This window comes from Accipiter gentilis, chromosome 36, assembly GCF_929443795.1.
Source record: "Accipiter gentilis chromosome 36, bAccGen1.1, whole genome shotgun sequence".
NCBI lineage: Eukaryota > Metazoa > Chordata > Aves > Accipitriformes > Accipitridae > Astur > Astur gentilis.
In genome coordinates this window covers 1,362,123-1,385,330 of record NC_064915.1, presented here as the reverse complement: position 1 = coordinate 1,385,330, position 23,208 = coordinate 1,362,123, and the positions used below count along the sequence as shown (strand labels likewise).

General features: G+C 54.7%; 4 protein-coding genes across 13 annotated transcripts; 2 read left to right on the top strand and 2 right to left on the bottom strand.

Annotated features, from left to right (window-relative positions):
• LOC126034991 (E3 ubiquitin-protein ligase TRIM7-like) lies at window positions 1–6,447 on the top strand. The gene is made up of 7 exons (XM_049793050.1): window positions 1–84; window positions 376–471; window positions 1,030–1,242; window positions 1,323–1,345; window positions 1,462–1,577; window positions 1,771–1,830; window positions 1,921–6,447. Exons 1-7 carry the CDS (start codon window positions 22–24, stop codon window positions 2,094–2,096), a joined length of 747 nt encoding a protein of 248 aa, XP_049649007.1. The 5' UTR covers window positions 1–21; the 3' UTR covers window positions 2,097–6,447.
• Window positions 2,233–15,619, top strand: LOC126034934 (zinc finger protein RFP-like). 8 transcript variants are annotated; one of them, XM_049792914.1, is made up of 10 exons: window positions 2,233–2,313; window positions 9,585–9,872; window positions 10,711–10,880; window positions 10,969–11,225; window positions 11,937–12,032; window positions 12,130–12,348; window positions 12,446–12,468; window positions 12,759–12,874; window positions 13,287–13,334; window positions 14,120–15,488. In XM_049792914.1, the coding sequence occupies exons 2-10, from the start codon at window positions 9,745–9,747 to the stop codon at window positions 14,641–14,643; spliced, it is 1,581 nt and encodes a 526-aa protein (XP_049648871.1). In that variant the 5' UTR covers window positions 2,233–2,313; window positions 9,585–9,744; the 3' UTR covers window positions 14,644–15,488. The 8 variants fall into 8 exon arrangements, with proteins under 8 accessions (XP_049648871.1, XP_049648877.1, XP_049648876.1 ...); XM_049792920.1 differs by lacking the exon at window positions 2,233–2,313 and adding an exon at window positions 13,860–13,948 and having other exon boundaries at window positions 9,535–9,872; window positions 14,120–14,207; XM_049792919.1 differs by lacking the exon at window positions 2,233–2,313 and having other exon boundaries at window positions 9,538–9,872; window positions 14,120–14,304; window positions 14,791–15,488.
• LOC126034993 (histone H1.4-like) lies at window positions 6,708–8,598 on the bottom strand. Its single transcript, XM_049793055.1, has 3 exons — window positions 8,150–8,598; window positions 7,749–7,831; window positions 6,708–7,237 (listed from the first exon to the last, which is right to left on the bottom strand). The coding sequence occupies exons 1-3, from the start codon at window positions 8,589–8,591 to the stop codon at window positions 7,094–7,096; spliced, it is 669 nt and encodes a 222-aa protein (XP_049649012.1). The 5' UTR covers window positions 8,592–8,598; the 3' UTR covers window positions 6,708–7,093.
• Window positions 15,533–21,895, bottom strand: MGAT1 (alpha-1,3-mannosyl-glycoprotein 2-beta-N-acetylglucosaminyltransferase). Of its 3 annotated transcripts, none has more exons than XM_049792925.1 (3): window positions 21,757–21,895; window positions 18,402–19,739; window positions 15,533–16,464 (listed from the first exon to the last, which is right to left on the bottom strand). In XM_049792925.1, the coding sequence occupies exons 2-3, from the start codon at window positions 19,708–19,710 to the stop codon at window positions 16,376–16,378; spliced, it is 1,398 nt and encodes a 465-aa protein (XP_049648882.1). In that variant the 5' UTR covers window positions 19,711–19,739; window positions 21,757–21,895; the 3' UTR covers window positions 15,533–16,375. The 3 variants fall into 3 exon arrangements, with proteins under 3 accessions (XP_049648882.1, XP_049648881.1, XP_049648883.1); XM_049792924.1 differs by lacking the exons at window positions 15,533–16,464; window positions 21,757–21,895 and adding exons at window positions 16,737–18,268; window positions 19,923–20,831; XM_049792926.1 differs by lacking the exon at window positions 15,533–16,464 and having other exon boundaries at window positions 18,150–19,739.
• Between the last annotated feature and the right edge of the window lie 1,313 nt (window positions 21,896–23,208).

Here is a 23,208-nt window from a genome sequence, read left to right as displayed (position 1 = left end):
GCCAAGTGGGTGCCAGCAGAGATGGACGAGCAGCTGCAGGTTGTGGCCACGAAGATTTTTGGGGGACCCGCCGACACCTGTGAGGTGAGATCGTCTTCCTATGACCCATCAGGCCTCTTGCCCCCACCCCAAAAATGGTGCAAAGTGGAAATATTTTAATTTCTTGGTGGGAAAGCAAAGATACAGCGCCTGGTCCTGTTCGTGGGAGAAACTCGAAGTGAGTCGATTCCCACTTTCAAGGGAAGGCAGCAAGGTGGCCTGGGGGGGGGTGGGTATTTGCTTTCCTCCCCAAAATAATTTAAGATTTTAAAGGTGGGATTATGCAAATGAGCTGGGCTGATTGCTTCAAATTATTACTTTTTTGGGTGCATTCAGGAGAAAATCCAGTCTCACCTGCAATCCCTAAGGAAGTTGTTGGCAGAGTTTCTGGACTGGAGAACAAACGAAGAGAAGCGACACCGGGACTACCTGGTAAGGGTCCCCTTGGCCTTTTGGCAGCCCAAAGGGGTCCTTGGGCATCCCCCCCCCCCCCCCCCCCCCCAATCCCTCCAGCAGAAACACATGGGATCATCTCTGCAACGCATCCCAGCACCCTGCAAAGCCCCAAACCGGGTTGGAGCCGCCAGCACGGATCCCAGGCAGGTTTGGCGAGCGCTGCCTCCGTGTGCAGCTGCTTATTATCCCTGCTTTAAAGCGCTTTATTTTCATGGTGCTGCTCGTTTTCATCCCTGATCAAGTCCTAAAGGGACATTCATTAATGTGGAATTAACCCTCCCCCCTGCTTCCCAGGGCCCTGGTTGATTTTGGACCAACTATAAAGAGTGAATGGCAATGGGGAAGGGAAAAGGAGAAGGAAAAGCATCAGATTGACTGCCCAATTACCCTCCAGTCATTAATTAGCCACATCCCCGGCATTACAGCCCCCCCTGGCTCCAGCCAAAGCACTTTGCCCTTTAGCTTGAAAGGGAAAAATTCGGTTCTGGGTGTTGCACGTGGTCTCACATGGTTTGGGGTTTTTTTCTCCTCCAGGAGACAAGCAAAGCCGAGCGGCGCCGCATCGGGGCCGAGTTCGAGCGGCTGCACCGGTTCCTGGTGGAGAAGGAGCATGTGGTGCTGGGGCGGCTGGCGGAGCTGGATGCCGCCTTTGAAGCAGCCCAAGCAGAAAAATCTTTGCGGGTGGCCGAGGGGATTACGCGGCTCCACGGGCTCATCGGGCAGCTGGAGGTCAAGCGCACACCCCAGGTGAGACCCCTCCTTACCGAAAAGCTCCCAAAAAGTGCTACCCATGGGGTCCTTGACCCCTCTTTTTTCTCTCATTTTAGGATATCGGGAGCATCCTAAGCAGGTATGTGGCATCTGGTCGCTTCCCCCTCTGTGTCACCCTGAGCATGGAGGGGCTGGGCTGGGGTTAAACATCCCTCCTGTTACATCCCCCCCCCCCCACCTTGTTTCTCTTCTCAGCTGGAGCGAAATGAGGCTTCACCTCCCCTCCGAGCTCCCCACCGAGCTGGAGAAGAGCCTGAGCTCCTGCCGCCGCCAACGGGACGCTCTCTGGCAGGCCCTGAAGGAATTCAGAGGTGTTTTGGGAGGAGTTCTGTTCTTTTGGGAGGGATCCAGGGGTATTTTTGGAGAATTGGGAGGCATTTGGGGAGGAATACTCTTATTTTGGGATTTGGGGGTACTTTGGGAGAATTCCAAGGCATTTCAGGAGGAAAAGATTGTTCAAGGGAAGGCCACAGCACCACGCTCACCTTCTCCCTCTCCTTCCAGACACGGGGCAACCCGAAACAAAGCCAGGAAGGGGGAGATGTCCCAGCGCAGAAGAAAAGGGTGAGGCAGGTTTTTGGGGGTTTGTCCCTTCCTTCCTTCCCCTAAAGCAGCCTCAACCTCCCCCGCTGACCCTCTTGCCTTTCCCTGCAGCGAAGCCGCCTCGGGAGCCCGGCGCAGTTCCTCTCCCGCAGCTTCTGGCAGACAGAAAGAGCGTGCGGTGGGACGAAGAGGAGCGGGACGAGGCTGAAGAGCCCCGGCGAGCCCAAGGGCCGGCCGGCGGTAGCGAGCGGGTCACCCTGGGGAGATGCAGGACACGGACGTGTTAGCCGGGTTCTGCCAGAGGTTGCTTTTCCCTCCAGATACCGGGGTGCTGCCTGCACCCCCAAACACGAGTTCTCTCCCACCCGAGTTCCTCTCCCAGCTCCGATCCTGCCGGAGAAGCTGCAAAAGCCTCCGCTCTGCCCCAAACTTGCCTTCACCAACGCTGCCCCTTCCCTTAGCGACCGCTCTCGGGGTGCTCGAGTGTTGCCGTTCGCCGTTAAGGTAATGAAAACAAAAAATTTAAGGTGTCGATTGGTTCTGCGGGACCGGGGGGGGGCGGCACCGGGACGTGGGGTCCGTCGGTGCGGAGAGGCGGACCTGGTTGAAAACCGCGCCGCCGGACTTTCACCGGTGCCTGCGGGGCACGGCGCACCTGACAGGGAACACCCAACACCCCCCGCCCCCGACCGCTGGACGCGCTTTCCAGGCGCAGCTCTTGGCCGGTCAACTCCCGGCAGCAGCGGCCGGCCCTGGGCGCAGCCCTCTCCCGTCGGAGCTTTTACCGCCTCGCCCTCGACGTAACCCCTTTGTCGCCGCCTCTCCGGTCCCTCGGTGCAGCTCTTCCAGTGACTCCCGAGGCAGCGGCCACCCCTCCCGTACAACCCCTTTCATCGCCGCCTCGCCCGTCCCTCGGCGCGGCCGCTGTTATTGCCGCCTCGCCCTCCCCTTCTCCCCCCCCACCCCTCCGCAGAACATTTATTCACGCCTCACCCTTCCCCGCTCGGCGCGGTTTTTAATACCGCGAGTTTTCTGCCTTTCGTGATGAGGTTACCAAGGCATTCAACTCCTGGAGAGAATGCACATGATGGTTTTCCCAGGACTACCCATTGTATTGGTTGGGCTTTTTCAGGGGGTCCCTGGGCTAGTGCCCCTACTCCCCCTCCCTCCGTGAAATGTACATACAGATCGAGCGGCTCATCTGGGTTCCATCTGGCAAGCGTGCTTGACGATACTTGTTGTTCGATAAAGTCAAGAGAGTTCGTTGCTTCCATCGTCAGAGTTTTTTGTTCCCATGGGTTTTTTCCTTTCAGAAGATCATACAGGGGGGCCATGATTTCGGGAGGGATCAGGACAATGTTGCGGAGCCATTGCAAGGATCCCACTAACTGTTGCATATCGTGGAGTGTTCTGATGTTCCGATGGATTTTTATTTGGGGGGGGGTTATGTAAGAACTTGTGATCCCTACTCCCAAAAAGCTTACACATGGTCCTCTTTTAACTTTCGCGCTCGCGATCTCAAACCCGCTTGTTTTCAAAGTTTCTGAAACTGTTGATACCAGTTGGTCTACCTGACTTCCTGACGGCGCAGCAATCAAGATATCGTCCATGTACTGAATGATAGTCGCAGTCGGGTCACTGCGCCGAACCGGTGCCAACGCCTGATCCACTGTGATCTGGCAGATAGTAGGCGAGTTGATCATTCCTTGTGGCAGCACTTTCCACTGGTAACGTAGGTTGGGGCGATAGCTGTTTGGGAACACAATAGAAAAAGCGAACCGCTCCTTGTCCTCCTCGTGCAGGGGTATTGAAAAGAAACAGTCCTTAATATCAAGGACAGCACAAGGTTGTCCTTTTGGTATCATAGAGTTCATGGGTAACAGTGTTTGGACGGAGCCCATTGCTTGAATTCTCTTATTTACTTCACGCAGGTCATGGAGGAGGCGAAACCCCTCGCCAGTTCGTTTGGGTATTATGAAAACTGGGGTATTCCATGGGCTAGTGGAAGGCTCTATATGACCTCGTTGTAATTCGCGGTCAACTAGCTCAAGAAGAGTGTCCATTCGAGGCTTTGACAGGGGCCACTGCTCGACCCACACCAGGTCGGACGATTTCCACGTTAGTCTAATTGGCGGGAGTGGGTATACTTCAGTGGCCCTTACGGTAAATTTGTCACCCTGGCTTTTAATAGGGCTAGAGCGTCCCTTCCCAACAGGGGTGGGACTTTTGACATAACATATGGGAAGAGGGCAATGGTATTCTCCGGTCCTTTTTCAGTGTGAAGCGTGATTGCTACAAATTGAGCGCTCTTCCGAGCTCGGGTTAGCCCTCCAACTCCACCCACCAAGGGGGCGTCTTCCAATTTCCAACGCGGGGGCCAGTTCGTCTCAGGGATAACTGTAACATCTGCTCCGGTGTCGATCAAAAAGGGGACACTAATAGTGATGTCATTTAAGGTATTATAGAGGGAACAAATCCCCCACACCACTGGCGGATTGTCACACTTTACCGCCAGGGCCACCCCAGGGTCTCGCCCCCAGGGCGTGGTCCTTGCTGTCCCTGAGATGGGGACAGGTTCGGCTGGATCGCCGGTTGAACCATAAAGTTGGTCGCTTCTCGAGGGGGCAGCGGGTTTGGGAGCGCTTCGCCCCACCTGGGGTTGGCATAATTGGGCCGCCTCATGTCCCAAGTGGGAGAGGGCTGTGCGCGGCCCGAATGCCCTCTCCCCCTCCTGTTTCCCTGAGTTTTAGATTTACATTCCTTAGCAAAATGTCCCTTCTTTCCGCAGGCCCAACACGGTCCTCTGGGTCGGTTTTGGCTTGGGGGGGGGCCGTGTTGGCTGGTTCCCCAACCGAGGGCAGTTTGCTACCACGTGGCCCGTCTGGTCACATTTAAAACAAGCCATCACACTAGCTATTGCGGCACAGACAGCCGCCTGAATCGGAGCTAGCTGCTCTTCCTTTGCGACATGCTTAATCATGTCCACGATACTTGACCCCACCGGTAGTGATCGTAGGATTTCTTTGGTTGCTGAATTACACTGCTGACGTAAACACTCTGCCACGACCGGGCCTTTTGCCTCCGCAGGCAGGGCCAAAGAATCGACCGCTGCTTGGAGGCGATCCACAAATTGCGTAAAGCTCTCACTTTCATTTTGTTTTATTGTGGACCATGGCGATGGCTTGGCAATAACTCTAGAGGCTGTGCGGATGGCTTCTCTGGCCGCACGAGTAGTTGTCATAACTTCATGGGCCCACAGGCCCTGGGCCTGTGCCTGGGTGGTGATCATTGTTGGGTCTGTACCCATCAGCCGCTGCAGGCTGGAGCCATTTAGCGGGTGATCCGCCCCGGCTACTTGGGCTAGTTTTCTCACACAGTTCTCCTCCCATTCTTGTTTAAAAACAATCATCCCTGCCCCGTCAAAGATCAATCTACAAGTTTGCTTTATATCGAACAGGAGCATATCATCTCCCCCGAAGACACCACCTATGAGGGTGGAGACCATGGCAGAATTAAGCCCTTTATCCGCGATTGCCTTAACAATCGCTTGTATATCCTTAGGGTTTATGGGCGAGTGGACCCTCTGTCCCCCTTAGGGTGTATTGGCGAGTGGACCCTCTGTCCCCCATCCGTCACCCGGACCGGGAACGCTAGCGCGGCCGATGGAGCCCAGTCGGCGCACGCGATCTTTATTTTCCTCCAGTCCGTGAGAGGGATTTCTCCCCCTCGCGGTTTCTCTTTAATTTGGATGGGAATATTTTGGCTCTTAACTCTGTTTATTTCCGTTTCATTTTGCTCTCAGTTTGAATCGGTTGCGAGCCACTCGCCCGAGCTAGTGTCTGATCCGGAGTCGGAACTCGACTTCGGTTTCCCGCGCATTTTGTCGGGCTCCGGCCCCGCCCTTGGCCCGCCCCTCCCCTTTGGTTCGCACCGCCCTCTTGGTTCGACCTTCCCTCTTGGTTCGCCCCGCCCTCTGCCCGGCGGGGTGGTTTTTTTCAGACGGCCGCTCTGATTGGCTTTCCGCCCGTCGCTCACGCTCCCCTCCCCTTCCCGGTCACTCCCACCGCCTCCCTCCTACTCGTTCTCCTCCCCTCCCCGTTCACGTGCGCTTGTTAATGCTAGCGCTTCCTCCCGATTCCCGCCACGGGTATCCTCGCTCCGCCCTTCCCCTTTCCGCTCGGCGCCATCTTGGGCTGCATATGCCGCTGGTTTAAGCCAGACTTGCCCAGGCTCTGCCTTCTGCGCGGCGCCCCTCGCCTCCTCCACTAGCCCACACCAGACGGATTTAGCTCGTTTCTGTCCCTCTGCAAGCGGGTCGGGGTTCGGGAGTTGAGGGGATGTATCGCCCTCTTGCGGATCTTTAGGCTCAGCAGAATCGTTATTATCTGGGGGGTGCAAAGTCTGCGTGGCTGCCCCGACTCCTAATTTTGGGGTGACCAATGTAATGAACGGGTTAACTTTGTTCATGAAATCGCACATGGGGGTAGAGACATTCTCCACAATTACCCCTAAAAGTCTTACTGCTAATCTTGACCTTTGGTCCGTGTATTTTAGATAAAAGTTGTAGCCCTTGTTCAAAGCAGAACAGAATCAATTCGGCTAATGGTGTTAAAACAACAATATGATAATTTACTTACATACTAATCGGGAAGGGGGAAGACACACATTGTGATTAAACGAATGCTTTGTGAAAAAAGAAAAGCAGGGCTTGCTTAAATGTTGTGTAAAATTCACGAGGAAAAAGAATAACAAATATAACTTACTAGATGAGGAGAAAGACAACTATAATTTACTAGATAAGGGGATTAACTCTGTTATAAATTGAGTCTATTAAACATAATAGTCAATTGGAGTTTTATTAATTATAGTAAGCAGGATATGAGCAAATACAGCGCTGGGCGACAGGGGAGTTTCCGCTCCGCCAACTGCCGCACCTCACATTTGAAACACCCTTTTTTTATCAGTCCTTCAGTTCCGCGTTCGTGTTCTTAGTGGAGTACTCTGCGCATGTTCCAGTTGTTGTTAGGGGGTCTTTTTCTGCCTCCCGGTGGTCGTTGAGGCTGAAGGCTGAAGTCTTCCTCGGTTACCTTTCCCTTATATGGTCTCCATTTTTCTGTGTGGTGATTCTCAGAACTGTTTTGCAAGAGTCTTTAGCAAGCAGTCTTGCGGTTTGTCGTTTACCTCGGGGCGTATGCCCAACTAACATATACACATTTTTGTTAAGCAAAGCATATTTTCGGGTGACAATTTACACAAGCACATTTTTGCAGTTTACATTGTTTCATTAAGCATTACCTATTTTCGTTTGATAAACAATTATGACTTTTAACAACTCTACCACGACTGCACATCTCCACAACAAAAGACATTCTGTATCAAAAAGACACTTCCCCTTGAGAAGATGGACCAAATCCGCCCAATAATGAACCTACACGAGCAAAGAAAAAAAAAAAAGAGAGAAACAAGACAAGGTGAAGATTGACAAGGGAGGGGTACATAAAGTATATAAAAGAAATGTAACTATAACAGAAAGTTGGGAGCTTTTGGCGGAGCACTGCCTCCCCGGCTGCCCAGCGCTGTTTTGCTCTCTTATCACTTGCTAATAAATTCAATCCTTTATTTAATACAAATGGGCTCCTCCAATTTGTCACGAGCGTCTGTAACAACCAACAAGCAGTTCTTTGCCTCCCTGCAGGTGTCTTGTTCTTGTATGGCCTTTCGCAAGGCCTGTACGACTTTCCCCCACGATTTAAGGTGTTTTGCACAACCCGAGAACATCGTCTCCTCAGCTAGTGCTTTAGTCATTTGTCCCACGTTTCGGGGTGGAGAATATCCACCGGCTGGTCAATGACCCCAATTTGCAAAAGCCTTGCAACCGCGAAAGTAAAATCTTTGGGTTTACAATCAATACCCCACTGCTTATGTAATTGTAACACGACCTTCACAAGGGTTTCCATTGTCCTCGTTGGTCCGGGAGCGTCCTCCCCGCCGGGCTGGTCCTGCCGCTCTGGCCGCCGTTCACCTGTCCAGGCGACAATTCCCGGGTTTCGGCACCACCGTCCCTCAGCGCAGCCGCTTTTATTGCCACCTCGCCCTCCCCTTCTCCCCCCCCACCCCTCCGCAGCACTTTTATTCACGCCTCACCCTTCCCCGCTCGGCGCAGTTTTTAACACCACCTTGCCTCGTGCCAGGGGTAACGGCTTCCCTCGCGCCAAGGGTAATGGCTTCCCTCGCTCCCACGCCCCGTGACCAGCTCCTTTGCTGAACATCTGGGGTGGCTCTTAAAAGAGCCTTTGGGTACAATGTTTATTGCTCCATCCACCGCGCTTTTAAGACTTGCCCTCAGCCGGCGCAGGATCCCCGACTTCCTCCACGCCTCCAGCCGCCGCCGCCTTTCCCCTCGGTCTCCTCGTCTTCAAGCGCCGCGCGGTGGCTTTAACAGCGCGCCTCGGCCCCTTAGTCGTCCCGGCGGGGCGCCTACGGGCTTCACCGACCGCCCTCCCGCGCCGCCCGGTTCCCTCCGCTCGCTCCTCACCGGCATGGCCGAGGCGGAACGAACCGGTGAGGCCGCTGCCCGTCACCTGCTGCAAAAGCCCTTTGCTTAGCAAAGCGCCGACCGCCACCTTCAAATGACTACCGTTCCGCACCACGTTGTAACCCTTGGTGGCAAGCATGTTCTTAATAAAAGGGAAGGAAGCCCCTTTACGGTCCGTGCATGAACGAACGGTGGTGAGAACGAGATGCGACAACGACGGCCACGGGCCCTTCTGCCGCAGCGACATCGCCGCCCTCGACCTGAACGGCTGCGGCTCTCCTTCTTGTTCACCCGACATGGTCGGGTACGCCGCCTTCGAGGCTCGGCGCCCACGGTTTCCAGGCTCGGAGCCTCGCTGCTCGGAGCCTCGCCGCTCGAATCCTCGCCGCTCGGCCCCTCGCCCCTCGGAGCCTTCACCGCTCATTCTCCTGCTCTACTCCTACTCCGCTCCTGCTCTCTCCGCTGCCGACCACTGACTGCGGGACAGCGTCCCCCCGGCGGCCGCTTATATAGCCCCGTGCCAGACCCAAAAGAGACAACCTCCACGCGCCGCCGCTCCTCCTGCCCCCTCCCCACCCTTCCCGACGGTGCCAAAATGAGCTCCCCCACACACAAACACGCAGAAAAAAACCCCGCACCCCACTTCCCCAAGGGAAAACACTGGGTTCGTACGCCCACCCCTTGGCCCTTCCTATCCCCGCGGCCAGGCCCTAGACAAACCCTGTTTAAAAAAATAAAAATAAAAGAAAATAACCCCTCCTAAAATGCGAAAAGTTGCCCCAGAAAGTCAAGTGGGTGCAACACATGCTCACCCCAAGGCGCTGCAGCTCTGGGAGCTGTTTAGGAATAAAAAAAAAAGAAACTTAAAATGAGGTATGAATGGCAGATTGGCTTTACGTATGTGCAGACAGGTAGCAAAACGGAAAAAAAGTGGCAATTTCCGTAAAAATATTTCTTTCTAGCGCAGCCTTGGCTTCTCCTCCTGCGGCCGAAGCCTCTCGCAGGCTGAGATCCCTCTTGGAAAGGGCCAATAACTGCCTGAAACATCTAAGAATTAATGAAGCATGAAGTTTGCCTCCTGCTAATTAAAGCCCTGTTCCAGCCATTTCCTGGAAAAAAACATAGTTTAAAAAAAAAAAACCAACTTGAAAAAAGGTTTTCCTTGTTTTTATTTTTTTGCTGTTTTTGTGCCCAGAGAGCTGCTACTAGAGATTAAATTTGGGGGTTTATTTTGGTTTAGTTCCTCCTGGTTTGTCCCGTCCCGCTGTATCGCGCTTTGCTCCATCGCATCCTCGAGGCCCCTCCACGGCTGTCAATAGCGGGACAGAGAATCACAAACGCCGCCTCTTATTGGCCGCCGGACGCGCTGAGGCTTCCTATTGGCTGCCCGACATCAACCAATGAGAGTGGATCTTTCCGTTCCGCTCTCCCGCGGCGGAGGCGGGCTCCCCCCGCCCACTAGTCCCTCCTCGGATAGCAGCGGACCTGGGTCTGCTAACGGGGTTTTTGCGAGAATAACAGATGCCCGGTGGGTTTTTGCATCGCTTCTGCCTATTTTTTGCCTTCGTTGCAAACCGGGGGGGGGGGGGTCGGAGGATGGTTGGCAGCGCCTCTGGTTTCCCCTGAGGAAGGGGCTGTGATTTTCCCGGGGAAAAGCTGAAGCTGATTAATTTGGGGCTCAGCAACCTGCGGTTTTTATGATGCTATTTGGGAATATCCCACTTATTTTACTGTTTTATCAGCCTTATTCACAACTATACTGATTCCTGATTAGTCTCTTCTTTTTAAAATTATTTTTATGTGGGGTATATTCTATAAAAGTGAAACTTTCAGCTCAAAGACCCTCGCGCAGTTTGGTTCCCTGAATTAATTTTATTATACAACTGCATTAACATTATTCCCTCCGGGGATGGGCTGCTCTAACACTGCCTCCACCCACAGATCCTGCGCCTGCTAGTACTTAGTTTTTCCTCTCTGCTTCTTATTTTTTACATCTGATTTGGGTGCTGAGGTTTAGTGGTGTTTTTTTCTTCCACTTTAAACCCCCCTGCTGGGCTTATTGCCGGCGACACAGCTAATATCCGCACGAGGTCCGTGGGACATAGAGGAACTCTGCTCACTCGCTGCATTCCTGCATTAATCCCCGTTTTCTACAGCCACCCTCCAGCCGCAGTTTGCTTCCCCTGGGCGCAGCCGGAGTGGTAGAAAACTCACCCTGCAAATAAATCGTCTTTCCTAAACCCCTGGCAATTGCTCCCTACATTCCGTGCTGTTGTTAAATCCTTGCTGGCCTTGTCCCTGCGGGTTGTTTTATCACTGGGGCAGTGAGAACGTCAGATGAGCTCTCCGTTGCTTTTCCCCGTGAGGTTCTGGATGCCAACAGCGGCCTCCTGCCCTGTCGCCGTTTCCAGGAAAACCATCGCCCGGCCCCTTCGCGTGGGCGTTTCTCTGAGCGTTCACAAGAAACAACCCCGTCGCTTCAGCCATGGCTGCGGGACACGCCGTGGAAAATCTTCAGGAGGAAATCACCTGCGCCGTATGTTTGGATTTCTTCCACGATCCCGTCATGCTCCTGGGTTGTGGCCACAATTTTTGCCGCCGTTGCCTCGATTATTGCTCCGCAGATGCCGCTGGGGCCGGTTCCTGCCCCCAGTGCCGTTTACCTTTCCCCCGTGATGGCTTCCGTCCCAACCGGCAACTGGCCAACGTGGTGGCGGCCGTCCGGGAGCTGGCAATGCCGGCGGCAGAGGAGCTTTGCCGGCGGCACTGCCAGCCCTTCACCCTTTTTTGTCGCCGGAATGGGATCCTCCTCTGTGCCGCCTGCGCCGAGAACCGTGCCCACCGTGCCGTGCCCCTTGCAGAGGCCGCTCGCGAGTACAGGGTGAGCGAAACCCCAGCTCAAACACCCTCTCCTTGCCTGAGCGATGCTAAAAACCCAACTTCCCTTAAAACTCAGCCCCAAAAATAAATTTATTCAGATTTGGCAAAGCTTTTCCCCACCTTTTCCAGGGGAAAAAAAGCACCGCGAGCGTCCCAAAGTCAAAATTGAGCTGAAATGCTGCAATTTGCCGAGGCTTAAGTATGCAACGGGCTGGGGGACGGTGGCAGCTTGGGGACCAAAATTCTAAATACGGGTGATTTAAAAGCTCCAGCTCTCACCCAGCGCATGCGCCGTGGAGGGTTCCTGCTCTGCTTCCGGGCACGGAGGGGAAATGGGGGTCCCCAAAGGGGGTCCGGACCCGGCTGGGGGTGCAAGGGTGGAGGGGAAAGGGGGACTGGGGCGTTCAAGGGGCTGGTGGGGACTTTTTAGGGGAGGTCTTGGAGAGATGAGGTATCCCAGCCTGGCTGGGAGACCCGTAGTGGGCATTCATCACTATATATTCCTATATCTATATAATGTGTAGGTGTACATATATATCATAGCTATAAAACCAATTATAATGTGGATATGTTTGCATAGCTGCTTCAGTACAGCCAGAGAGGAGGATGAGGATGGGGCTGCCCACGCTGGCCATCTCCAGGGTGCTTCAGGGCTGCCAGCCCCCCTTTATTCCCCCCCTCCAGGAGCCAAAACCCCTTTTCTTGGTTGCAGGAGCGGTTTGAAACTTCCCTAAAAGCCCTGCAAGAGGAGGACGAGCGACGTGCCAGGCTGGCAGCAGCAGCGGAGGAAACGAGACAGGAGATGCTGGTGGGTGCTCCCACCGTCGGGGCGCACCGTGGGGGCCAAACTACTTCATGCCCCTCCCCCATCCTCCTCCTCCTCCTCCTCTCCCTTCATCCCCCAGAGCCGAGCCGATGCCGAGAAGCAGAAGCTGCTGGCGGTGCTGGAAGGGCTTCGGCGGGTGCTGGGCGAGCAGGAATCGCGGTTCTTGATCCGTCTTGGTCGCCTGCGCCGAGGGCTGGAGGAGCAGCGTCGCGGGGAGACCACCGAGCTGGCCCGGCTCCGGCAACGCCGCACCGAGCTCCAGACCAAGTGCCGACAAACGGACAGTGACCTGCTACGGGTGAGCCAAACCCTTCCCCAAAATCCCTCTGCTTTCCCCCTTTTGGCTTTTATTCCCCAGCAAACAGCCCTGAGCATCTCTCTTCCTTCCTCTCCAGGATGCCCAAATCACCTTGAGCAGGTACCGGGGCCAAAAAGCATCACCAGGAATGGCGTTTGGGGGCCAAAATACTCCTTTTTGGGGGTCTCCTCCTCACCCTGCATCCTCTTCCCCCGGGATTTTTGCTTTTGAGCTAGGGGGGTTGATGGTTAACCTGGAGCTTGGTGGCAATGGGGGAATCTCCCGTCACATCTTGCAGGAGCTGGAGCCTTTCCCAGGGAAATAAAGTTCTCCCTGTGGTTTTCCAGCATGAGGAAGGGAAATCTGGGGATGTCTCAGCATTAAACACCCTGATTTGCTCCCTCCCCGAGGTGCACGGAGTGGAGGGCGCAGCCATCGCTGCCACCAATGCCAGACCTGGAAGCGGAGTTTGAGGATTTTGCCCTGAAAACCAACATGCTGGCAGAGGCGGTGACACAGTTTAAAGGTGTTTGGAGGGGGAAAATTGGCAAAGGGGATTTAATAAGCAGAAATGGGAGCCTGGGGCAGGGTTGGGCCCAGCAGAGACACCCCCCCCCCAGGGTTGGCAAAGTTTGGCTGGAAGGTCCGAGCATCGCAAATGCCCCTTTAATATAAAATAATCAGGGATTTATCCCCCTTATAGCAGCCTTAGGGGGTGGGAAACTGCAGGCGGGAGGTGCAGAGGGCTGCTGGCTGTTAATTAGCACCCAAATTAGGATGCTAATTCAGTGTGGGGGGAGGCAATGACCCACACAAAGTGGGTTTGAGTCTCCCACGTCTCCATGCAACGGGGAATTGGGGGGGGAGGAGGGGGATGTGGGACAGCCCCAGGGCCAGATCCAGGGGTACAAATCTCTGGGGTCATCTTCTATTTCCAGACATCTTGGGGTGCTCGCTGGAGGAAGACTTGGGGGGATACCGGAGAGGTGAGTCGGGCTTCAGGACTGACTTTATGTTCAGTGCCTGGGGCTGATGCTCAGATTCAGCATCCAGAGCTGGGGCTCAGCTGCAAAATCTGGAGCCAATGCTCTGGTGCAATACCTGGGACCGATGCCTGGGTGCAGTATTTGAAGCTGATGCTCTGGGGCAGCACCCAGGGTGGATGCTCGAGTGCAATATTTGGAGCTGAAGCTCCAGTGCAATGCCCAGGGCTGACGCTCAGATACAGCATTTGAAGCTGATGCTCTGGTGCAACGTTTGGAGCTGATAATCAGCTGCAACACCCAGGGCTGATGCTCTGGTGCAATACGCAGGGTGGTTGCTCCAGTGCAGTATTTTGAGCTGAAGCTCCAGTGCAATGCCTGGGACTGATGCTCTGGTACAATAGTTGAGGGTGATGCTCCAGTGCAACACTTACAGCAGATAATCAAGGTCCAATATTAGAAGCTGATGCTCTGGTGCAGCGCCCAGGTGCAATTCCCAGGGCTGATGCTCTGGTGCAACATTCACAGCTGATAATCATGTGCAACTTTTGGAGCTGGTGATCTGGTGCAAAGCCCAGGGTTGAAACTCCGGCATAGCATTTGCGGCTGATGCTCAGGTACAATATTTGGAGCTGACACTCGAGTGCAGCACCCAGGAGCGATGCTCAAGTGCAATATTTTGAGCTGACGCTCTCATGCAATGCCTGGGACTGATGCTCAAGTGCAATATTTAGACCTGATACCCTGATGCACCGAATCCCGTAACACCCCTTTCCCCCCCACCCCAGCAACCGTGACACTGGACCCAGCCACAGCTCACCCCCAAATCCTACTGTCAGCAGACGGCCGGACCGCGGGACGCCGGGAATCGCCCCCGGCTCCTCTTCCCTCTGGAGCCGAGCGTTTTGAGTCTCTCCGCTGCGTTTTGGGTCAGCAGGGCTTCACGGGGGGTCGGCACCGCTGGGCTGTGGAGGTTCGTCCCGGTCCCGACTGGGCCCTGGGGGTGGCTCGGGAATTTGTGTCCCGTAAGGGCTGCTTCGGTCTCAGCCCCGAGCGAGGTGTTTGGGCTGTGGGGCAGTGGTTGGGGCAGCTACAGGCTCTCACCTGGCCCAGCCCCACATCTCTGCCCCACAGCCGCGTGCCCCGACGTATCGAGGTGGCTTTGGATTACGCTGGTGGGCTTGTGGCTTTCCGCGATGCCGACAGCAAGACCGAAATCTTTGCCTTTCCCCCGGCTGCTTTCGCTGGCGAACGGCTCCGGCCGCTGCTCTGGCTGGGCGAGGGGCCAGCTCTGCTGACCTTCTGCCCCTGAACCTCTCAAAACCAGACCCTTCCATCACCCCAACAAACCCTCCTGCTCAATAAACAGCCCCAAGCCACCCCCTCGCCCCATTTGCTTTTCCTTTTAACACTTAATTTAGCAAAATTAATCACATTTCACCCTCCTGCTCCTTGCCAGGTTTGCACGGACTCAAAATTCCCCTGAAATACCTTTTTTTTGCAGCTCTGCTGGGCTGTTCTCCAGTGAAAATAAGCCTCAAAGAGGGGAAAAAAGACAAGGGAATATTTTGCTTCCCACTACAGCTGCACAGCACTTACCCCAACTCCCCTTCCCAAAGTAAAACCCACCCTGAATGCACAGTTTTTACCCATTTAATTATTATATTTTCAAGGGCGGGGGGAGGAAATTAAAGAAAGAGAAGGCAATTGCACATGGACCCAGAGCAAAAGAGGATTTTGCATGCTGGGCAGAAGGGCCACACTCGAGGGATATTTTTTTGCCAATTTAATACTTTTTGTTGGGTTTCCACCCCACCATCACACTGTGTTTCCCCATGAGAAAGTAACCTCAATAGGAGGGCGGAGAGATTTTTGTTTCCCTGGTTGTTTGCCAATGTAAACAAGACCCAGAAATACAGGGAGAACCTCCCTAAAAAATATGAGAGCTAAATTTGAGGTGAAAAAAGTGAGCTTTGCTGCTGGTGGTGGATGCCTTGTAGGAAGGTTTTGCAAGCAGAGAAATTCAGGGAAAAGGGATAAATCCATTTCTTGTGCCTCCCCAGATCACTCAGGCTGGGTCCTCCCTGTGGTTTTGCAATTGCTGCCAGGATGTGAGCAGAGAGAGAGGCCACAGATGGGATTTTATCCCCCATTTCAACACCTACGAGTGAATAGAAGGGGAAAAAAATAAACAAACCAGCATCTTGAGATAGCAGGAAGTCGTTATTAGGGTTAAACCACATAATAAAGTGCTGTTATCAGGCAGGACCAGGCAGGTCTCTGCCTCTTACAGCCCCAATCACTCCGCCTCCGCTGCCAGACTTGCCTCCCTGTCCGCAGAGACTCGTGACATCGGCCCGAGGAAGAGGAGAAACCACCAGGAAAGGCAGCGCAGAGGGTGGCTGCTTTCATCCCCAGGGCCCTAATTTTAAATAAGGCTCCTGACAAACCCGCAGATCACTGCAAAACCCAAATTACCGCCTGGCTCAGCTATGTAATTAGTCACTTCCCTGCTTGGTTCACAGCGAGGTAGGTTGTAGGTGATGTCACCCTCAAAAAAGGAGAGCTTGTTACAGCGCGAGGTCCGGCGATGCTTCGTGTCACAAGTGAAAAACCAAAGTGCTTCTTTGCAGCATCCTGCTCCAACAGATGAGCTCTTGACACTCTGTTTCTTCTGCTTTTCCTCTGAAAAGCTTTACAGAGGTTTAATTTGAAAGTCCACACAAAAAAATAAAGCATAAACAACAAAAAAACCATTGCCTTTTCTGGGTAGATCAGCAGGCCCAGAGCTGGCTCTTCAGCACTGGGGGAGAAAAATCAGCCTCTTTTCACTTGAAGGCACCTCACCAGCCTCACGTCAGCGGTTTGGACGGCAGATCGCTTGGCATGGAGCGCGCACAACCCCCATTCCTCCAGCAAAGCCAGCAGATGCGCCTCGCAGCCCTCTTGCAGAGCCGCCATGGCAGCTCCATGAACCCCAAAACCCTTCTGGATGACGGAGAAACCTCGCACCAGCCCACGAAAAGAGCCTGCGGGAATCAGCTTCAGGGGTTTTTTTTCTGCGAGAGACGAAGCTTTTTCCATAGCGCTGGAGCCCGGGGGGAACGCGGGCGCGTTTTGGGGTGCGGTGGGGCTGGAGAAGGAAAGTTTTGGGGAGGTTTTTTAACACCCACCGCTTGCTTCGCCCGCGCCATCCCGCCGCGCTGTTCCCGCCACCTCCCGCGCCCCGCCTTCCATAAAGCCCAGCGCGCTCCGATTGGCTGCTCGTTCTCCCGCGGCGGCGCTCCATTGGCTGCTCCTCGCCGCCCCGCCCACCCCCGCTCCCCTCCTGGGGCGGACCTGAGTGAGGACTGCGGTTCCCCTGCGAGGGCGGGGGCGTTAAGACCTCCCCTGCTCCTCATTGGCGGCCATTGTAAGTGGAAAAAGGCAGATTTTGGGTGGCGGGTTTGCAATTATTCGGGTTAATAATCGGCGGGTGGTTATAAAAATGGGGCTCAAAAGGCACTTTTTTAATCACCGGCTCGTTATACCCCAAAAGGAGCCAATTTCGCCCCAAAATACAGCTCCAGTGCAAATCGGGGGGGTGTCGGTGTTTTTAATCCTCGGGTTTTGGGGACATTTTCCCCTCGACAGCAGGCAGCACGCTGGGAAATGGGGATTTTCTGCCACAAAATGGTGCTCATGGGGAAGAAAACCCCAAATTGGGTAGGAATTGGTTAATAAAAGAGAGGTTTTGCACTGCTGCCTCAGGGTGAAAGTGCTGATAACCCCCCAAGGCCCCATTTTTTGGGGCAGACTGTCCCCCTTTTAAGTGAAAATAAAAACACTTGGTGTTTTCAGCGCCAGCAGTGGAGGTGGGGAGAAAACAGCTCTGCAAATATCCCTGAAACCACCCAAATTTCACCCAAATCCTGCTTGGAGAGGGGAGTGAGGGCATAAATCTCTCCCAGTGTCACCAGTCTGCCCAGTTCCCCCTCCCGGCAGCCGGCCTTTTCCTCACTTCTTATCCCAATTTCTGGGGATAAAATTTCATCATTTCATTTCATAACTTCCCCCGCTCTGAAAAGAAGCTCTTTCTCCCCAAAACAAAGCCGAGCAGGACTTTCTTCCCCCCCCAAACCCCTCACTGCCCAACCCCCCTCCCTGAAAAGCCACATCTGAGGGTTTATTTAAGCTAAAAAAGGGCTTTTTTAACATAAAAGGGGCTTTTTAGCAGCGGAAATTATGCCGCCCCCCCCCCCCCCCAGACGCTGGTACTCCAAGCCTGGAACATATAGGACAGAACGTATAGACCAGCAAGTAGGCTGTGGTATAGGGTGTTAACTATAGTGAGGGGAGCATATGGACTGTGATATAGGGCCTGGATATAGCGCCCAGACCCTACGGCCCAACACAGGCACAAGAGCACATAGCCCACACCATATGACCCCATATAGTGTAAATATATAGCATATATAGGGCCCAAACTGTACAGCCACATATGGGGACAAGAGCACAGACCTTTATACAGGTCGTAGACCCCACAGCCCAACACAAGGCCTGGAATATAGGGCCGAGACCATATAGGAACCATGGCATACAGATCTACATAGACCCCCATAGATCTACATAGACCCCTACAGAACTGTATAGACTCCCATAGGTCAGTTTGTGGCCTGCAGCAACCAGAGCATGGAGCTGAATGAATATAGGGACGAGACCCTATAGCACAATATAGGGCCTGGGCAGCACGGACGGAGCTCGCAGCTGGGCTGAGAGGTAACAAAAGAAATTTGGATTGGAGTTTGTTTTTTTTTTTTTTAGGGTTTGGGTTTTTTTCCTTTTATTCTGGAAAATAATTTCTCCGCTTGGAGCTGCCCTCGCCCCAAATTTCCTCCATGGTGGCACCGGAGAAGCGGCAGGTGAACGGTGCACTGCTGCGCGCCAAATCCTCCCCGCTAAAGACACGCCAAAAAAAAAAAAAGATGAAAAAGGAGGAAAACACCCACCAACCCCCTGCAAAAAAAACCCCAAACCAAACCCACAACAAGCAGAGCCATGGTGCCCGCTAACTCCAACTGGGATCGTAACCTGTCCAGTCCGAAGGAGGCGCGAGATAAACGCGACGTCCCCGATAGACGAAGCTGACGATGCCACGATAACCAGCACGGGGGACGCCAGATTTGAGGTCGTCCATCAGCCCCAGGGCTTTGGCGAAGGCTTTGAAGGAATCGCGGCCGCTGTACTGCAGGCGGACAGCGCCAAGCTCCCGCCGCCGGTTGCCTTGGAGCTCCTCCACCCTCACCTCCGGCGCGGCGTAAACCTTGGGAAGAAAAGAACGTTCGTACTCTTCCTTTTTGAGGTAAGAAAGATCCAGTTGGGTAAAAGGCACGAAACGGTCGTTAAGTTTGATAAATTTTAAATATTGATCGAAAAATTGCCCATGGCTCACTCCTTTACGACCGAACGTCATCGTACGGGAGACTTCGGGGCGGACGCAGGAACGATCTCGGCGTTGTTCAGGTTGACGCATCCAATCGTCCCAAAAAGCTCGCGGCCATTTGGGTTCAAGTTCATCCCAAAGTTCGGCCAAAAGCAACCAACCAAGACCAGGAAAAAAATCAGTCCGGTAAAGCAATTCGGCTTGTCCAACATCCACCATTTGCTCTTTCCCGTTGTCGTTCCACGCAGAGACGCACCAGAGGCTGCGATCAGCAAGGAGGAGCGGGAATGCCGCTTGGAAATACTCAAAAAAATCCGGAGCAACTTCTAAATCATCCTCTACCACAATGGCGGCACGGTAACGGAAAGTCCGGAAAACCTGTCCCAACGCCCAACGATAATGCCGAGCAATTTTATAATAACCTTGGAATTTACGGTGTTCTGCCGGCACCGGGATATCACTGAGATCGGGTTGTCGGATATGAGCCACGGCGTCGCCGTAGGAGGCGATGACACGAGCTGTTTCAGCGTGACCGCAATCCTGGCTGACGATAACGGGGAAACGTTGGGCCGAAGGTCGGTAACGTAAGAGTTTATCCAAACACCGACGGACGGTGCTGCGGTCGCAAGCCATCACCAACACCGGTAACACCGTGCTGGCGGGATCGGTGAGTCGCGGCGGCGCTGGGGAGGGTGGCGGTGGGGGAGGTTTGGGGGTGATTTGAACCCCGTGTCGCCGCCCCCCCCACAACCCGCTGTAGCGGTGAATTTGGCGCAGGAGTTCTTTTTGCCGTTCCAGTTCGGTTTCAGCATCTTGCGCCAAACGAATCACTTCTGCCGTCAGCCGGTCGCCTTCACCGGGGGAGGCCGGGCGGCTCCAGAGGAAGAGGAGGAGGAGGCCGTTCCAGGCGATGAAGAGCGCCGCCCCCCACAACACCAAGCTGCTCTTCTTCAGCATCCTTCAGCGCTCACTCCCACGCCATGGACCTGGTGTGGGGGGGGGGGAAACACACACAGGGGGGTTAAAAACAGAGGGGACCCCCCCTTCCACCCCCAAAATGGTGCCAGAGGGGGACAGGGACACCCCACCCCAAAACACTCAGTGAACCCCCCCTTCCCTCCCCCCCAGCCTCCCAAAAAAGAGGAACAACACCACCCACACACACACACCTCGGGGAGAGGAAGCGAAACCGCGTGGCCCCGGAGCCTCCCACCAGAAACATGGCACCGTTGAGATACAAAAATAAGGGGGGGAAAAAAGCAAACAATAAACCCCAACCCCAAACCTCGGCATGGGGAAGAGGAGGGCAGAGTCCACTCCCGTTAAACATTAACCCAGGGACCAGCTCCGGTGTGGATTTGCCACTGTGGAGGCTGGGGGTGGTGGTGAAGTGGGGGTGGTTTCTGTTTGAAAAAATGGGGATAAATTAAATAAAATATCAAATCTGAGTACTAAAAAACCTCACAAAGTCCTGTCTTCAGCGAGTTTTTACTCACCCAGAGCCCAGCCTGACTCCTGCCAGAGGAGGCAAGATGTCAGTGAGGGCAGGAAAAGGGAGGAGGGAGGAGGAAAAGGGAATTAAGAGAATAAAGAAGAAAAAAAATAGGAAAGAGGCAAAAAAAAAAAACCCAACAGAGAAAATAAAGAGAGAGGGGAAAAAAAGCGATTGCTTAACTTCGGCAAGGGAGCGGCACGCGTGAGCAGCTCAAGGGTTAACGCTGCCGCGGGCCACGTTGGCGGGCGGAAAAAGGGAATTAAAAGGGAAAAAAACGCACGGAAAAGGGGTATTTAAAAGGAAAAAAAAAAAAGGGGTGTAGAGCAGTAGGAAGGGAGGTGAGTCCAGTGGCACCACGGTCCGTCCCCGTCCCCCCCCGCCGCCCCAAAGGGTAAGGCAGAAAGTGCCGGTAACACCAAAAGCCGCCAGCACGGTTCCCCCTTCCCGGCCCCGAAACGCTCATCTGTCCCCGGAAAAGCAGCTGGAGAGAAGGAAAGAGGTGGAAAGAAAAGGTGAAAAAAAGTAAATTTAAGGGATTTCGTGCTTCTTAGTTGGAGCCCTGCGGAGGGAGACGCTGGGATTAAGCCATACCTGCGGGGCCAAAAGCAGCTCAGCCTCGTGGCAGCCCAAAATGCGGGTGTTTTGGCTCTAAATGAGGGGTTTTAGCCCAAAACTAGGGTGTTTTGGCCCAAAACACAGGTTCAGTTGTGGTTTTACCCGGTGTTTCGTGGTGGCGAGGCACAAGCCGGCAGCGAGGCGCTGAGTAAGCGGAGTTGGGGATTTTCCCTGCCCTCGGCTTCACTCTGGGGCGAGACTCTTGAGCGACCGATAATTTTATCGCATTAAATCCTCTGGCGTCCCAAACCCCCTTTCTGTTCGATGGCCCGTGTTTTTTTTCCTCAGGGGTTTTTAAAGGTGAAACACCCCAAATCCAAAGATTCCTGAAGTTTTGGGGGAGATTTTAAGCTCCTTTCCCTCGCCATGGTGTCCCCCAGAGACCCCAAAACCAGCAGATTTCAGGCAAACGCCTGCCAGTTTCGCATCCCCCCCCCCCCCCAAATTACTCATTAAATCTTCTTTTTAATTAATCCAGGCTCTTTTTTGCACCCTGGGGGAAAGCGGCTCTGGTCTCAGTGACACCAAAACCACCTGGAATGGACTGAGGAAGCAAGCACTGCTTTCGGGGAAGGCCCCCCTCCCCCCCAATTTTTCACCTCATTTTTCCACTTTTTTGGCTTTGTTTCAGCCCACGTGACACTAAAATAAACTGCAACAATGCAGCTTGACAGAAACAAACCCTGGTCTTGGACAAAATTAATCCCTTCTCCTATGGGATTCACTGCCAAGCGTCACCTCAGCACCTCAATCTTCCTAAAAATCTTATTTTTTTCCCATTTTTTTCTTGCTTTTTGGGGAGATTTTAACCCCCTTCTAGTGGGAATTAAGAGGGCAAGCGGCTGGGAAAAACATTTCCCTTCTCTCTCCACGTTAAAATCCTCGCCGTTTACCTGGTTGCACCTCGCTCCAGGGGGAGGGGGGTCGCTGGGGTTCCCCCCTCCCCCCCCTCTTCCAGAGCCGCCTGGGAATCCCTTGGGAATCGGGGGTGAAATCGCTGCTTCTCTCCCATCAGAGCTCTCTCGTGGTGTGGGGTGGGGGGTATCAGGCCATGGCAGTGGCTGTGTCCGTCTGTCCCTCTGCTGTCTCAGGGCTCAATGTCCCCCAGCCCCCGGCCATGTTTTTTGGGGGGTGGGTGTCTCTGATGAGGTCTAAAAATGGGGAGAAAAAGGTTAAAATGCCCAAATTCCACCCCCCCTGCTTTATGGAGGGGAACAGCCCCCCTGTATCTCCCTAGGGGTGGTGCAGCCACCCCAAAATCCCCAGGGAGAGGAATTCCTGCAGGGAATGGGGGGTGGCCTCCTCCCCACCCCATAAGGAGAGGGAATCGTCCCACCCAGCCCCTATAGGGGATAGGGGACCCCCTGAGCCCTCCTGACACCTCCACAGGGGGGTCAGAAGAGCCCCCCCCAGCCCCACAGAAGCCCCTCTTTACACCCCAACAGGGGACAGGGGAGCCCCCCTCAGCCCTCCTGACACCCCTATAGGGATCAGATGAGTCCCCCCAGCCCCACAGCAGCCCCCCAGCAGACAGCAGAGCCCCCCCCCCCCCGCCCCCATAGCAGCCTCCCAGCCACTCCTGCCACCCCCATATAGGGGTCAGAGGAGCTCCCCCAGGCCCCTAGCAGCCCCCCCCCGGCCCGCTTGAAACCCATACAGAAATCAGGGGAGACCCTCAGCCCTCCTGACACTCCTGTAGGGGTCAGAGGTGCCCCCCCAGCTCTCCCGACACCCCTGTAGGGGTCAGAGGAGCCCCGCCACCTCTCCCGACACCCCCATAGGGGACACTGAAGGCGCCTCCACCCCCCCCCCCCAGGGCACAGGGCCGGCCCCTCCACCCCTATAGGCGACAGGAGGCCCCCCACACCCCCTCAGGGCCGGATCCAGCCCCGCTGCCCGCCCCGGCCCTCCACCCCCCCCCCCCGGTACCAGCGGCACCTCCCGGCAGCGCCCGCCACTTCCGCCCCGCCGCACCGGAAGCGACGCCATGGCAACGGTGAGGCCACGCCCCCGACTCCTCCCTTCCCTTTCGCCGCCGCCGCTAGGCCACACCCCCCGATGGCGCAGGGGACCGCCCACCACCAGGGGGCGCGGCCGGTAGACACGCCCCTCTGCGGTCAGGCCACGCCCCCCGGTTAGGCCATGCCCCCTTCCTGGCCGACCACGCCTCCTCCCCGGCCGACCACGCCCCCCCCGCGGCTTCCCTAATCAATTAGTGGCGGCTTAATCAATCAATTCCTGGGCGTTCCCCTAATCAGCCCCTGAGATCTTCCCGATTCAAATAATACTGGCTTAATTAATTAATCAGTCCCGGGGGGGGGGGGGGGCCTCCAATATTAGCTCCT